Source organism: Antechinus flavipes, chromosome 1, assembly GCF_016432865.1.
Source record: "Antechinus flavipes isolate AdamAnt ecotype Samford, QLD, Australia chromosome 1, AdamAnt_v2, whole genome shotgun sequence".
Taxonomy (NCBI): domain Eukaryota; kingdom Metazoa; phylum Chordata; class Mammalia; order Dasyuromorphia; family Dasyuridae; genus Antechinus; species Antechinus flavipes.
The window spans coordinates 449747470-449761628 of NC_067398.1; the positions used below are offsets into that span (position 1 = coordinate 449747470).

At 34.7% G+C, this 14159-nt stretch overlaps 1 protein-coding gene across 1 annotated transcript in view; it reads left to right on the forward strand.

Annotated features, from left to right (window-relative positions):
* TRPA1 (transient receptor potential cation channel subfamily A member 1) overlaps positions 1–7956 on the forward strand; it is an 82745-nt gene extending 74789 nt beyond the window's left edge. Inside the window, exons 25-27 of the mRNA XM_051970052.1 lie at positions 4679–4789; positions 6045–6142; positions 7037–7956. Of these exons, the coding sequence (XP_051826012.1) occupies positions 4679–4789; positions 6045–6142; positions 7037–7238 (411 nt within the window). The 3' untranslated portion in view covers positions 7239–7956. The remainder of the gene's footprint in view (positions 1–4678; positions 4790–6044; positions 6143–7036) is intronic.
* Positions 7957–14159: the final 6203 nt, after the last annotated feature.

The window sequence follows — 14159 nt, forward strand, 5'->3', positions numbered from 1 at the left end:
TCAGTATTGGGATTGGGGTTGTCAGCAGCCTCCCCACTTCCACTTGCAAGAGATAGAGAGATTCTATGTAACAAAAACATATGTGACAAAACCATAACCATGTATGTAATAAAATATATATAGATGCATATACATATATATGTATATATGTATATACTTTGTATGTATGTGTTTCTCTCATATATATATATATATACATATTAATATATGCAAAAATACAAAAACAGACATACACATATACATATCTATATTATATATATATACCATATAAGCCGACCCAAATATAAGCTGAAGCCCCTAATTTTAACCCAAAAATCTGGGAAAATTTATTATATCAGAAAGTTTAGGTAGCACACCGGTGCCCGCAGAGAAGGAGAGCAGGTGCCGGTGTAGTTATGTAGAGCGGTTGCCAGCATTAGTCTACAATCCAGTTACCGACTGTGATACTACAGGAACAGCCGCATCACCATAGCAACGGCCGGCCCTGTAGTATCATAGTCGCCACTCACGCTGTATACTACACAGCAAGGGGGCATTCAAAGGGATATTTACACATGTTTTATCTAGTGACTCGAGTATAAGCCGAGGAGGGGATTTTCTGCCCAAAAATTGGGTAGAAAAACTCGGCTTATACTCGAGTGTATAAGGTAGCTATATATTAAATTGCAAAAATCTATTTGAGGGGAGAGTTAAACAATAAAGAATTCACTAAATGCCTTCTCTCATTAACTGTAAAGTACTTGTGTCTCACATTATAGTAGATGTCATTAGAGAGACAAAAAAATTATACTCTAAGGATCCTCAGTTATCTTGAAATTTATTGGAGAGAAACGACTAATGCAGAGAATAAGTGAATGAACAATATATAATAATGACAAATTTGGGAGATACTCTACTAAATTAAGAGAAGGTTTTTTAGTCGGAACAGAAGTGAGTGCAAGGGATAATGTAGTAAAAAAAATTACCCAGAGATGGGTTCTGTCAATAAAAAGTTATAACTATTTTTTTTTAAAAAAAGAAGGTTTTTTTTTAGATGAAAGGAGACTTGGACTGAACACTGAAGATTGAATAGAATTTAAAGGGTAGAAAGAAAGAAACATAGTTAGGGGTAATAAAATGAGCAAAAGCAGAAAAGTAGAAGTTAATTGTATGTTTGATGAATAGTAAGACTACTTGGCTGAAGTAAAAAGTTCATATTCATGAATATTTAGTTGATTCTAGATTATGAGAGGCCTTGTATTACGAGATTAAAATTTCACTTACTATACAATATTGCGAGTATTTGAGTTCTTGGGAAAGAAAATAATATAATGGAAATTTTATACAAGAAATGTTAATGTCATAATGTTTTATAAAATCATGCTGATATGGAGGAGGCTGGGAAGAGTCAGGGAAATCTCTAATATTATATTTACAGTAATGTCAATTAGAAATAAAATGGGATCCTAGGCAATGATGGCCCCTTGGTACTTTTTTGGTCTTTTCACACTTTACTGCACACCACATACTGTCCATCTAGTAACACCGGTCTTTTTGCTATTTCTCTCCCAGGATACACCTTTTCTCAGCAAAGTACCTTTTGTTGTTTCCATATTTGGAATGTTCTCTCTTTCCCTCTTCCGTTCAATAGACAATTATTAAGTATCTATTACTTTTCAGGCATAGTACTAAGCCCTGGGGATACAAATAAGAAAACAAAACAAAGCAACAGTCCCTCAAGGAGCTTATAGTCTAATAGGAAAAAGACCACACACAAAAGGAAACTGAAAAAGAGAGGGGAAGAAGGGGAATCAAAGGATGGAAAAAAAAAGAAGGTACATGGGAATGAACAACAACTAGAACTGCTGATGGACAGTTATGACAGTTTGAAGGTGGGAAGTTTTTGAGCCTCCTAAAAAGCAAGTTTTAGAAAGAGTTGTGTTCCCTCCATTAAAAGGTTAGAAACATCTATGGGTTAATTGAAGAGGTGTAGAATATATAAAACTGAGTCTTTCTTCATGCAGATGAGATTTCAGATGATTAGATTTTTTTTTGGGGGGGAGTGATGGGGAAAGTAAAGCAACAGTGGAGAATCAGCATGATTTTTATCTCTTTCTTCTCTTTCTCTAGCTCCAGTCCTGCCTTCTGCAGGAAGCCTTTCTCTGTGCAATTACTTTCCCCTTATACTATGTCTAATAGATACATTTTTTCAACATTATCTATTTCATTAACACTTGACATATTTGATGGCAGAGACATTGTTTCATTCTTGTTGTTTTGAAGCCTCATGGCAAAATGAGTCCAGTCAGGGCCTGGCATATAATATTTAACAATAGTTTGTTGACTGACTGAACAAAGATGGTAGTGGAATTGGAATAGAAATTAAATCTGTGTGACATTGCAAAGGAATAATTGCTAGAAAACAGCTATTATTTGGACTGATTTGAGATGTTATATAGTAAAGAGTACTAGACTTAGAGTTAAGAGGCCTAGGCACAAATATTATTCCCTAGTAATGGCAAATTATCATGTATGACTGGGCAAATAAGTTCTCTGGAAATTCCCATTAAATGGGAATATTCTTCCCCTCAGACTTATTGTGAGGAAGATGCTTTCTGAATTTTGTTCTATATAACAAATAAATTTGACTTAGTAATAAATAGAGAATAAAAGACAGCAAGCAACTCAGAATCAGGAAGATTCTGAGTTCAAATCCTGCCTGAAACACTTATTGGCAGTATGACCCCAAGGAAATCATATAACTTCTCTTAGGCTTAGTTTCCTCCTCTATAAAATGGGAATAATTACAATACCCTGGGCAGTTATGAGGTTCAATGAGTAGAAGATTAGACCCAGAGTCAAAAGGTATAAGTTCAAATCTGGTCCCAGGCTCTTATTAACTATGGGATATTGGGCAAATGATTTAACCCTATTTGCCTCAATTTTCTCAATTGTAAAATTATTTGGAGAAGGAAATGTCAAACCACTTCAGTATCTTTGCCAAGAAAACTCCAAATGGTTTCACAGAGAGTTGGACATGACTGAAACAACTCAACAAAAATGACAGCAACTACCTCACAGTATTGTTGTGAAGATCAGATGAAACAGTTATGTGCAGTAGTCTGATGTAAGAAACAAAATGTCTTATTAAGAACTCCACTGAGTCTGAAAAATTCAAGAAAAAAAAGTTTTAGGTTTTTGTTTTGTTTTTTTTTTTTACATTCTTGCAAGAGCTGTATCTCTTATAGGCATACCCTTGAAGTGCAAAAGCACATCAAAATGCATTGCCTGATTCCCCATTGCCCAGGTATTAAAGAGGTTATAACTTCACTGGAGCTCCTAATTCCCTAAGTGAGTTTTCATCCCTAATTACATCATTACATCTTCACCTCTGACAACAATGTCCATTCAAGTGAGTGTGGATCCTTAATTACATCTTCCCTTCCACTTGGAAGTGAGTGTCCACCTCTAATTACATTTTATAATGTCTTTCTTGTTCTAAGTCCCCACCCCTGGTTACATCTTTTAATGTTTTTCTTACTCTAATTTATGGCTTCCCTTCATATATTTTATTTCCTTGTTCCTTTTTAGCCTAAGCTTCAGATCCCATTTCTTAGGTTTCAATTTCATTTTTCTAATTTGTGTCTGAATTAAGTTTCATTTCTCTAATTTAAGTTTCATAACTATGGAAGCCTCATCTAATTCTCACATTTGTGAACCATAAAGTATAAATATCAGTGAATGTTATTAGAAACTCTGAGATGAGAAAACTCAAGTTGTTTTTTGTTTTGTTTTGTTTCTTAATAATGTGCTGGCACAATCTTACCTGATTGGTTAAGTGACTTGCCCAAGTTCATGAAGTCAATATATATCAAAGGGGGTTAATTCAGGTCTTCTTTACTGCCGAACTACTTCTCATTATATAATTAAAAAGAAAAAGTGTAGTCAAGGATAGTTCCAATGTTGTGTACTTGGGTGAATGATGTCATAATTGAGAAATTTGTTCAGATCGCTTGATGGGAAGATAGTCATTTGTCTTGTTGAATTTTGATGATGGAACATATAAGTGAGCAAGTCCTGTGGATTATTGCAGAGAGTGCACTAGAGAGCAGGTGGAAGTACAAAACTAGATAGAATGGAATAGCATCGTTTAAATACTTACAATATACAAAATACTCTGTTAAGTGCTGAAGCTATATCAAAACATTCTCTGTTCTTAGGGAGTTCATATTTTAATTGAAAGACAACTCATAATTGAGAGTTCTTGTGTTCTTTTAATTCAGGGCAAAAGGAAAAGCCAGATAGTAAGTAATTCAAGGGTGAGGGGAAAGTAACTGGACAAATGGCCAGATCCTATTGACATTGATGTCATATTTAAAACACTGAAAATAAATTAATTCTCCAATTTATTGGAGACTGACTTTTCCCTCCTTTGTTTATTCTCCATTATTTGTCCAATCTTTCACAATAAATTACATTAATGGATGGGTACTATGGGATGAAGTAAATGATGCATCTAGAGCTGATACCAAACAGAATAGCAAGAGAAAAGGAAAGGTGAAGGAAAAGAGGAAAATAAGTTCTTAAGTGATTTTTTAGTAACAAGATAACATAATGAATTCCAGTTAAGTTTTATTAAACTGTGTAAGAATTAATAATTATGCTAATGATTATATTTTTCTGTGTCTGTATATATAAGGTGAAACTTCATACCAGTTTAGAGAAAAAACTGCCATTTTGGTTCCTGAGTAAAGTGGACCACGAATCGATCATTGTGTATCCTAATAGGAGGAAGAACTTTGGATTCATGGTAAATGCATGCAATCATAATACATTTATAGTGCTTGGCATTTATATAGTGTTATCTTTCAGGACTTCTTTTTTGGACTTTGAGACTAATCCAGTCTGTGGGAAGGAAGTAATTATCTTTTATTATTATTATTATTATTTTTGTTGGGTGGGTGGTGCATTTAACTCAAGTCATGACAATGATAGGAAGTAGATAAGGAGAGGTGATTTAAATAAATCTATAGGAGTCTTCCCCAAACTTAGTTCTCACTCTCTTCTACAAAATAGGATTGAATGTATTAATTTTCACAATATCCCTATAAAAATGAGCATTGTTGTTGAGTAGTTGAAGACATTAAAAGCTTTAATTCATGGTCAAAATGACTTTTTGAGCTAGCCCATTTATTCAGATATAACTGTTATAAATAGTTAGAAAGAACCTACTATGTTAGTATTTAAATTAATATCTTTTTTAAGTTAAATTTCCATACATTTATTCATCAACAATAACACGTACAGCATCATATAGAGGAAAGTGTTGTTTCTGAATAAATAGTGATCTGAAACTATAAGATCTGAGTTCCAATTCCAGCTTTGTTGCTAAAAGCTTATGAGTTTAGTCAAAGATCGCTTAGTCTCTGCCTTAATGCAAAAATGTATAATATTAGATATTATATATAACATCCTTGTTAAAGTAAAAATGGCATTGGCATCTAAAAATGGTTTTAGAACAATGTAGTTCCAATAATTAGCAGATTTGAAAACAAATTAAAAAAAAACAGCAACAAAAATAGCAAGTACAGATAGGACCTTAATTAGTGAAGGTCTTGTTTAGTTTTCCCTATTGTTATTTCAGTCCATAGAGACATGCATTTATCTCATTTAATGTAATAGTTTATAGAAGACTCAAAGAAAATGGACCAGGCATACTCTGTTCATATATATATAGTGCATCCTATTATTTGATTATTGCCCCTTTAATTCTCAGTGTGCTTTCATGTTACTCTACTTTATAATGAAAACTCCTCGGCAACAAACACTCTGACAGTGATTTAAATCTGATCTAGAAAATGTGGCTGTTCATTTATGGTACAATTTCATTAAAAAAAATTACCATATACCCATGTTAATTTGTCATTTAATATCATTTTACTGAATAATAGGAAGATAATTTTTAGAGAATTAATGTCTAAGATGGTACTAATTTATATTACCTAAGATTTAAAAATAAACATTTTAATCATATGACAGTTTAATTGCCACGTTTTATCTCACAGAACATGTTCCAGTACTGGTTTTGTGGTCGATATACAAAACCAGAAACGCACTATTCTGATAACACTTTAGAAGTTGAAGTTTTGAAGCAGAAATACAGGTATTATTTTTGCTTCTTATGTATCAGATAATTTCATTGATAATTGTGGATTTGTGTCAAGGAGAATTTTACTGAATGATATTAGTAGTGGTTAAGTGGGAAGTAAAAAGTGCTTTTCTGGGTATTTGGCATCAATGTTTGACTCTCATCTATGCAAAAGCTTTCTGCATTTAAATATAAGAAATCAGTTCTGGAAATGTTTAGGAAAAATTGTTGTCTTTGTAGGCATTTTATTTAGGTGCTCATAGCACAATGATGTGATTTTCAAAAAAAAAAAAAAAATCTTTTGAAGGACTTGATTAACATTATGTATTCCTTCATTGTAAAAGACCACGTAGATAGAGGCAAAGTGCAATAAATCTGTCTTCTGACAACATTCAAATGATAAAATTGCTGCTTGAGAAAGAATCATTCACAGAGAAAGCACCAAACTTTCCAGCTTGCTCTATTGGATATAAAGATTAAGGCAGAAATCATTCTGTTTGAAAAGTTTGCTTTTGGGGGTAGCTAGATGATGCAATGGATAGAGCCCCAGCCCTGAAATCAGAAGGACCTGAGTTCAAATCTGACCTCAGACACTTAATACTTCCTGGTTGTGTGACCCTGGGCAAGTCACTTAACCCCAGTTGCCTCAGTAAAAAAAGAAAAGAAAAGTTCACTTTTGTTTAGTGTATCTTTCCTAATTTATAAGTAAAGCTCAGACACCCTAGGTTATTATATATGTTACCTTTCTCTCAGATTCCTTGCCTTTTGAAATTAAACACCTTAGAAAGAATGACTTGAAAATGAGCTTTTGGCTAGATTGAGAGGAGAGAAGGAGTCCCAAGTCTTACTGTAACTGAGTGATTATGATGAAAGAGAAAATGAATTAATAAATTGTATGTATCCCTGTAGGCTGAAGGATCTTGGTGTTCTCCTAAACAAGCAACATGAGCTCATCAAACTCATCATTCAGAAGATGGAGATTATATCTGAGGCTGAGGATGAAGATAGCAGTTTTTCATATCAACAAAGATTTAGAAACCAACAGTTAGAGAAAAATAGCAAGTGGCACACTGTACTAAAAGCAATGAAAGCAAAAACAAATTGTCTTTAGCATCACCCTTATTCTTTCTCTTAAATTTGCTACCCTTGTTAACTGGGTTCATTTGGAGTTTTGTTCATTTTCTCATATCTAGTTTCCATTTCTGAAGGAGAGGAGGGAAGAGGAAGAGAGAGTTGTGATTTTAAAGGCACGAGTAATTTAAATAGAATAAAATATCCTTAAAATTTATATAAAATTAAACAACTCTCTTTAATCTCCCTGATATTTCATTCATTGAAAATATGTATATATTTAAAAATATATCTCTGCTAATATCTTCAACTTGAAATATCTCTCTTATCATTTGAATAAAAAATAATTTTCTAGACATTGTAGGAAAAAAAAACCCTCAAATGATAAGGTTATAGATAGATAAACAGACAGATAGCCATAAATGTAAGGATATTATTTTAGAGCTCAAATGTCAAAAAGCATAACTCTGGGATACTTATCTGAATAATAAGTTGCTTCGTAGATCATAATCATAAGAACTATATTGATCCCTGATTTTTTTGCTATTCTTGTTTACTCTGTATCTTTTTAAGATACTGTATCTTTTTAAGGTACTATCCCTGATTTTAGTTTCCTACCACCAATGCATCTGAGGTCATCAGAGCTTATACGTCAATATAATAGTACTCTATTCTGCATGAAAAGAATAACCTCTCTACATGTTGCGCTGTATTTCCAGTTCTAGAAATCATCCTAATAAACTATCTCTAGTGTTCAAGTGTTCCTTGGTATTCAATCAATTTAAGATTTGTAAAAAAAAAAAAAAAAAAATTGCTCAGATATTTATTCGTGTGATTCTGAACAAATAATTTAATTTCTCAATGTCAGTATTTTTATCTAGAAAATGGAAATGATAATAATATTTAACTTATAAGGCTGTTATGATAATCAAATGAAACAAATATGTAAATATATGTAGGCATCCAGGTGGCAGAGTGGATAGAGTGCCGGATCTAGAGTTAAAAAGACTCATATTCCCAAGTTCAAATATGACCTTACATACTTATTAGCTGTATGACCCTGGGAAAGTCACTTAATCCTGTTTGCCTCAGTTTCTTCATCTATAAAATGAACTGGAGAAGAAAATGGCAAATCAATTCAGTATCTTTGCCTTAGCACAACAAACGTAAATATTAATTCTCTGAGGATAAACCACAAATAAAGTTAATAATCATTGTATTATCCTCAAAGTCTCTTTGGATCTAATCCTCTGAATATGAGGTCTATTTCTGTTACTGGCCTTGAAACAAGGTACTAAGTGGAATTGAGGAGACAATGGTTAAATCTAGGTTAGCATTGATTTAATCCTACAACAAATAATGGTTTCCTAGTGATATAATGATTGGTTTGTACTCAGTGTTCAGCATATAAGCAAGAAGCTCTCAGGGCCAGAGAGGACAAGCCCACTAAAAGTTCTCTGAGGTGAGACAGCTTCATTCCATATGCCACCTTTGTTGTGGCTGGAGGCTGAAGTACAAACCCTTGGAAGTCAGGGAGATTCAGAAGCCAGAGAAGGTAGGCGGGAGCTCAAGCTCTCTGAACCAAGGCCAGATGGGAAGGCCTCCAGAAAACTAGCGGAGCCCCAAATATGAAGGAGACAAAATTTTGAAGGAGGCAATAAAGGATTTGGACTTTAACACCTGGCTGCACTTGGGGTGATTACTGAACTGAAACAAAGGTTGCCTCCAGAGACCCCAAGAAAACCTCAACAGAGAATATTATATTTTAGAGAAGAATATTACATATTTCCAAGTACCAAAATAGAAATTCACAGTACTTAGCACAGTCACTGGCACAAAGTGGATGCTTAACAAATTTTATTGACTGACTGGAAGCCATAACTTCTTGATCAGCAATTAATAATCAATAAACATGTATGAAATGCCTATTATGTGCCAAGCACTGTGTTAAGTGCTGGGATATAAAAAGAGGCAAAGACAGTCTATGTCCTTATCCTGGATCTCTCTTCAACATTTCAATTAAAATTTAAAAATGTTTGTAGTTGGCTACCAAACCATTCATTTAGATCCTTGCTTGAATGGTCTGGATTATAATCCCCTCTTTGGCTAGATTCCCATCCTTTCTTGGATCTGTCTCCCATTTATCATTGCCTCACCATCCCAGGCGAAGTCCATTGTTTGCAGAAGTCCATTAAAGTTCAACATCATGAGCATTTGGAACTTGATAAAAAAAAATCTGCTCAGATACAGCATTTCCTGCAATTCTTATTTTCATGGTACCACCTGAAAGAATGAACAAGGGGTAGATATTAACTAGAGCAAGTAAGTGATACAATGGATAGAGCGCAAATCTGGTGTTAGACACAGCCCTGTTTCCCTTATTTTCCTTATCTGTATAATGAGCTGAGTAAGGAAATGGCAAACTGTTCCAATATCTTTGCCAAGAAAAAAAATAAATTCCCAAAGAGTCAGACATGACCGAATAATAGCAATAAATATTAATTGCTTACTATATATAAAGCACTGTGCTAGATGCTGGAGATATAAAAGTGACAAAAAGCTAATAACCCACTGTGTAATAAGATATCTAATTAGTGGTTTGTTAGATGTTATGCTAGTGCTATTGAATTGTCATTCCATCACTCTGTCTCCCACCTTCTTTGAAATACCTTCAAACATTCCCTTTATTCTTCCCCCTGTAGGAGAATGTCTTTCTTTCAAACTAGGCCATAGGAATAAAAATTATGTCTGTTCATCTCAGTGCCAGCCTAACGAGTTAAGATCTTCGTAAAAATATTCACTCTATCCTAGTAAGTTATAAACTAGGCTTAATAACTTTCCTCAGTCAAGCCCTGAGCCAAAGTTCATCTTTTGAGAAAACACTACAACTTTTAATCTCTCTCTCTGCTTCCCAGGTTCTCCACTGGTTTTCTGTCTTTTTTTGCAGCAGCAACACAGTTTAATAGCTTTTATCACATTTATTATCTTGAGAGGTAGGATAAACACTGTTTAAATACAGAATGTGTTTAAACACATAAAGATAAACAGACTTTTAAAAGCAAAGATAAGGAGGGAGGCAGACTCTGAGGCATGGACTGGCCCTTTAGAGAAAGAAAGGAAAAAAGAAGGCAAATGAAAATGAAAGTGATTGTTGATCTCTATCCACAGATGTGGGGTCCTGATTGGTGAAAACCATAGCAAAGGTTTCAGGGGTGGAACACAGAGTCCTTTTTGAGATCTGAATGGGACTGATGGGATGACGTTTTCTCAAGTTTATGAGCCTAGTTTATGAGACTAGGCCTAAGTCACATGATCCCTCTTCCCAGAACTGGAAGATGAGCTCTTGAACCCTGAGTTGCAGGGAGTCACATGGTCTCTAAAGGTCAGACCCTCAAAGAAGTGAAGTGATCCATAGGAAGTGAAGTGAACCACAAGGAACAGCATTGGTCAAGGATGGTTACATCCTTTTAGTCTATCCAGTGAAAAGACACAGGTCTTTTGCTTTTTAAATCTTGGACAAGCCGAAAACTGGCCAGGTTCATGAGCACATGGTGGGAGCTGAGATGGCTCCTAGGTGTGCTTGGGCCTCCCCTGCAGGGACTAAATAAATGCTTTCTCATTGTACCTGAAGATGTCTCTAATTGGTTAATTTGGGAAAGGGGTCTAGCCCCCGCAGCCTACACAGTTTTGTAGGTTCTCTACAGAAGTGAAAGCTATTGTAAAGATACAGTGTCCAGCAAATTATCTTGTGTATCTGGAATTTACTGAAACCAACCAGCACATAATCTTGAGTGTCTGAACATCTGCACTGGCCTAGAATCTGGATTCTGGAACCAGGCCTAATACTGAGGAGTAAATAAAACTTTAACCAAACTAATGTATACAATGACTTTCTTTAGCTCCTTCTCCCTTTGTCTGATTTCTATAAATACTATGAACTTTTTTCGGGGATTTGGGGGAATTCACTGAATAGTCTGGCTGCTGCCCTACATTGCATGACAGGGATCCGTTGAATCATCTGGCAGCTGTCCCAGACAGCCCCTATGTAACACAGATGATTATTAAAGCACCTTTATAATCAAACTGGAGCTCCCAGTCTCTTCAGTATCAATTTGCCTCTTTGCTGGAGGGGTGTTCCTTGGTTGGGGGTAGGAGAAGCTCAGAGTTCCTTGGTTGGAAACTCCCAGACTCTACAACAGGCCAAAAGGCATGCTTCATGCCTGATTCACCTAAACATTCTTCATTCTGGAATGTCATACTGGTGACCACAGTATAGACCCAGTAATCTAAAAGATAAAGATAAGGAAAAGTTTGCCAAAGTCAGACTTCCTGTCAGTCCCAAGATCAGGGCAAATCACTAAAGGAGAAAGGCCACAGAGGAAGCTAGGGCATATAAGCACATATACTTCTCTAGTATCCTGGTCTCCTTGATCACATCTAGAGTAGACACATCTAAGGCAACATCACAGATATGTTGTGTAGATCTATTTGAATATGATGAGTGAATATTGGGTTTTCAGATGGAGAGAATTTGGAAAGGAGGGACTATTTCTAAATTGTGATATCAGGAAGAATTTATGGAGAAAGTGACAACTTTTTAATTTTTTAAAATAGCTTTTTATTTACAAGTTATATGCATGGGTAGTTTTACAGCATTGACAATTGCCAAACCTTTTGTTCCAATTTTTCCCCTCCTTCCCCCACTCCCTCCCCTAGATGGCAGGATGACCAGTAGATGTTAAATATATTAAAGTATAAATTAAATACAAAATAAGTATACATGACCAAACCATTATTTTGCTGTACAAAAAGAATCAAACTCTGAAATATTGTACAATTAGACTATGAAGGAAACCCAAAATGCAGGCAGGCAAAAATATAGGGATTGGCAGTTCAATGTAATGGTTCTTAGTCATCTCCCAGAGTTCTTTTGCTAGGTGTAGCTGGTTCACTTCATTACTGCTCCATTGGAACTGATTTGGTTCATCTCATTGCTGAGGATGGCCAGATCCATCAGAATTGATCATCATATAGTATTGTTGTTGAAGTATATAATGTTCTCCTGGCCCTGCTCGTTTCACTCAGCATCAGTTCGTGTAAGTCTCTCCAGGCCTTTCTGAAATCATCCTGTTAGTCATTTCTTACCGAACAATAATATTCCATAATATTCATATGCCACAATTTAATCAGCCATTCTCCAATTGATGGGCATCTACTCAGTTTCCAGTTTCTGGCCACTACAAAGAAAGCTGCCACAAACATTCGTGCACATACAGGTCCCTTTCCCTTCTTTATGACTCTTTGGGATATAAGCCTAGTAGTAACACTGCTGGATCAAAGGGTATGCACAGTTTGATAACTTTTTGAGCATAGTTTCAAATTGCTCTCCAGAATGATTGGATGTATTTGAAAGTGACAACTTTTAGAGCTGGAAAATACCTTAGAGACTATCAAATCCAACCCTCTCATTTTACATATTAGAAAATGGAAGTAAGAAATTGAACAACTTATCTATGGATATGCAGTTAATGATTATCAAGATTGAGATTCAAGAACATATTATCTTATTCTAAATCAAATTTTTTCTAAAACTTTATATTAGTTAGCCTTGAAAGTATAATGCCGGGGAAACTGAGCAAGATAGAGATCAGATAGTATTTAATAATTTATTAAATGGAGAGTTTTACTGGGACCAAATGGATCCATGGTTTGGTCTCAGGGCTGAATGAGACTATCCTCTCCAAGAATCCAGCTCTGAATGTCAGATACAAGATTCTTTTATAGGGTTACAAGACTGATGACTTAATGGGGGAGGTACCTGGATGGGGATGACCTAATGGGGGGAGGAACCTAGGATGAGGATGACATAATGGAGGCAAGCACCTAGGATGACATAATGGAGGGAGGTACTAGAAAGGCTCCTGATATGCTAATGATGTCTAAAATGGATAACGACCGTTATCCTATCAAACATTAAGAGAGAATAAGTATAGCCTAACGTCTAAGATATAAGACCTTTATCCTATCAAACATTAAGAGGGAATGGTTATAACCTGAGGTAGAATAACTGAATAGGATAATTAGAGAAACTGGGCCAGGACATTAAGAGGGAAATGAGGCACAACAAAAGCTTTAAATGAAGATATAATTTCAATAGTTAAGAAATGAGAAAGGAAACGCTAGTTATAAAAAATGTTCCACCAAAGTAGACTGATAAGAAGGAAGGGGAGGAGAAAGTAGACTCAGAAATTAAGGGAATGACAAGAACAGAAACCATCTTGATTCCTCTAAAATATTTGAAAGTTTCATTGTATCCTTGTATCCAAGATAGAGAAATGTGGAGTGATTATAGTTAAAGAGATACATAGTTGTTTAATCAAATAAATGCAAAGGCTATAAATCAATGTTTTAATCAGCCTAAAAGGAGATCTTTAGTCATGTATTATAGGATGTTGATATTAGTCTTTTCCTATTTGATACTTTTGTAAATGAAAGCATAAAATGTCTGATTATCAAACTTGCCAATGACAGAGCTGGGAAGGATATTTAATATTTAATGCTGTTGACAGTATTACAATTCTAAAATTTGAATAACTGAAATTGTTAAAATATAATTACAAGGAGATGTAATTAAATGGGGATAAATCTAAAATCTTACATTTAGTTTCATAAAGTCAGTTAAATAAGTATAAGATGGGAAGATGTGACTTAATAATCCCTATAAAGAAACAACAATTATTTAAGATTTTCAATAATTACAAGTAAATGCAGAATGATATCAACAAAAGCTAATGAAACATTGGCCTGAATTAATAGAAGAATTACATATTCAATTTGGGTACATCATTTTAGGAGAAAAACAAGAATGCTAGCTGAAAATGGTGACCAAAAGATCTGGAAATCATAGAGGTGGTTGAAGAAAATGGAGATGTTGAATCTAGGTAAAAAAATTCTGGAGAAG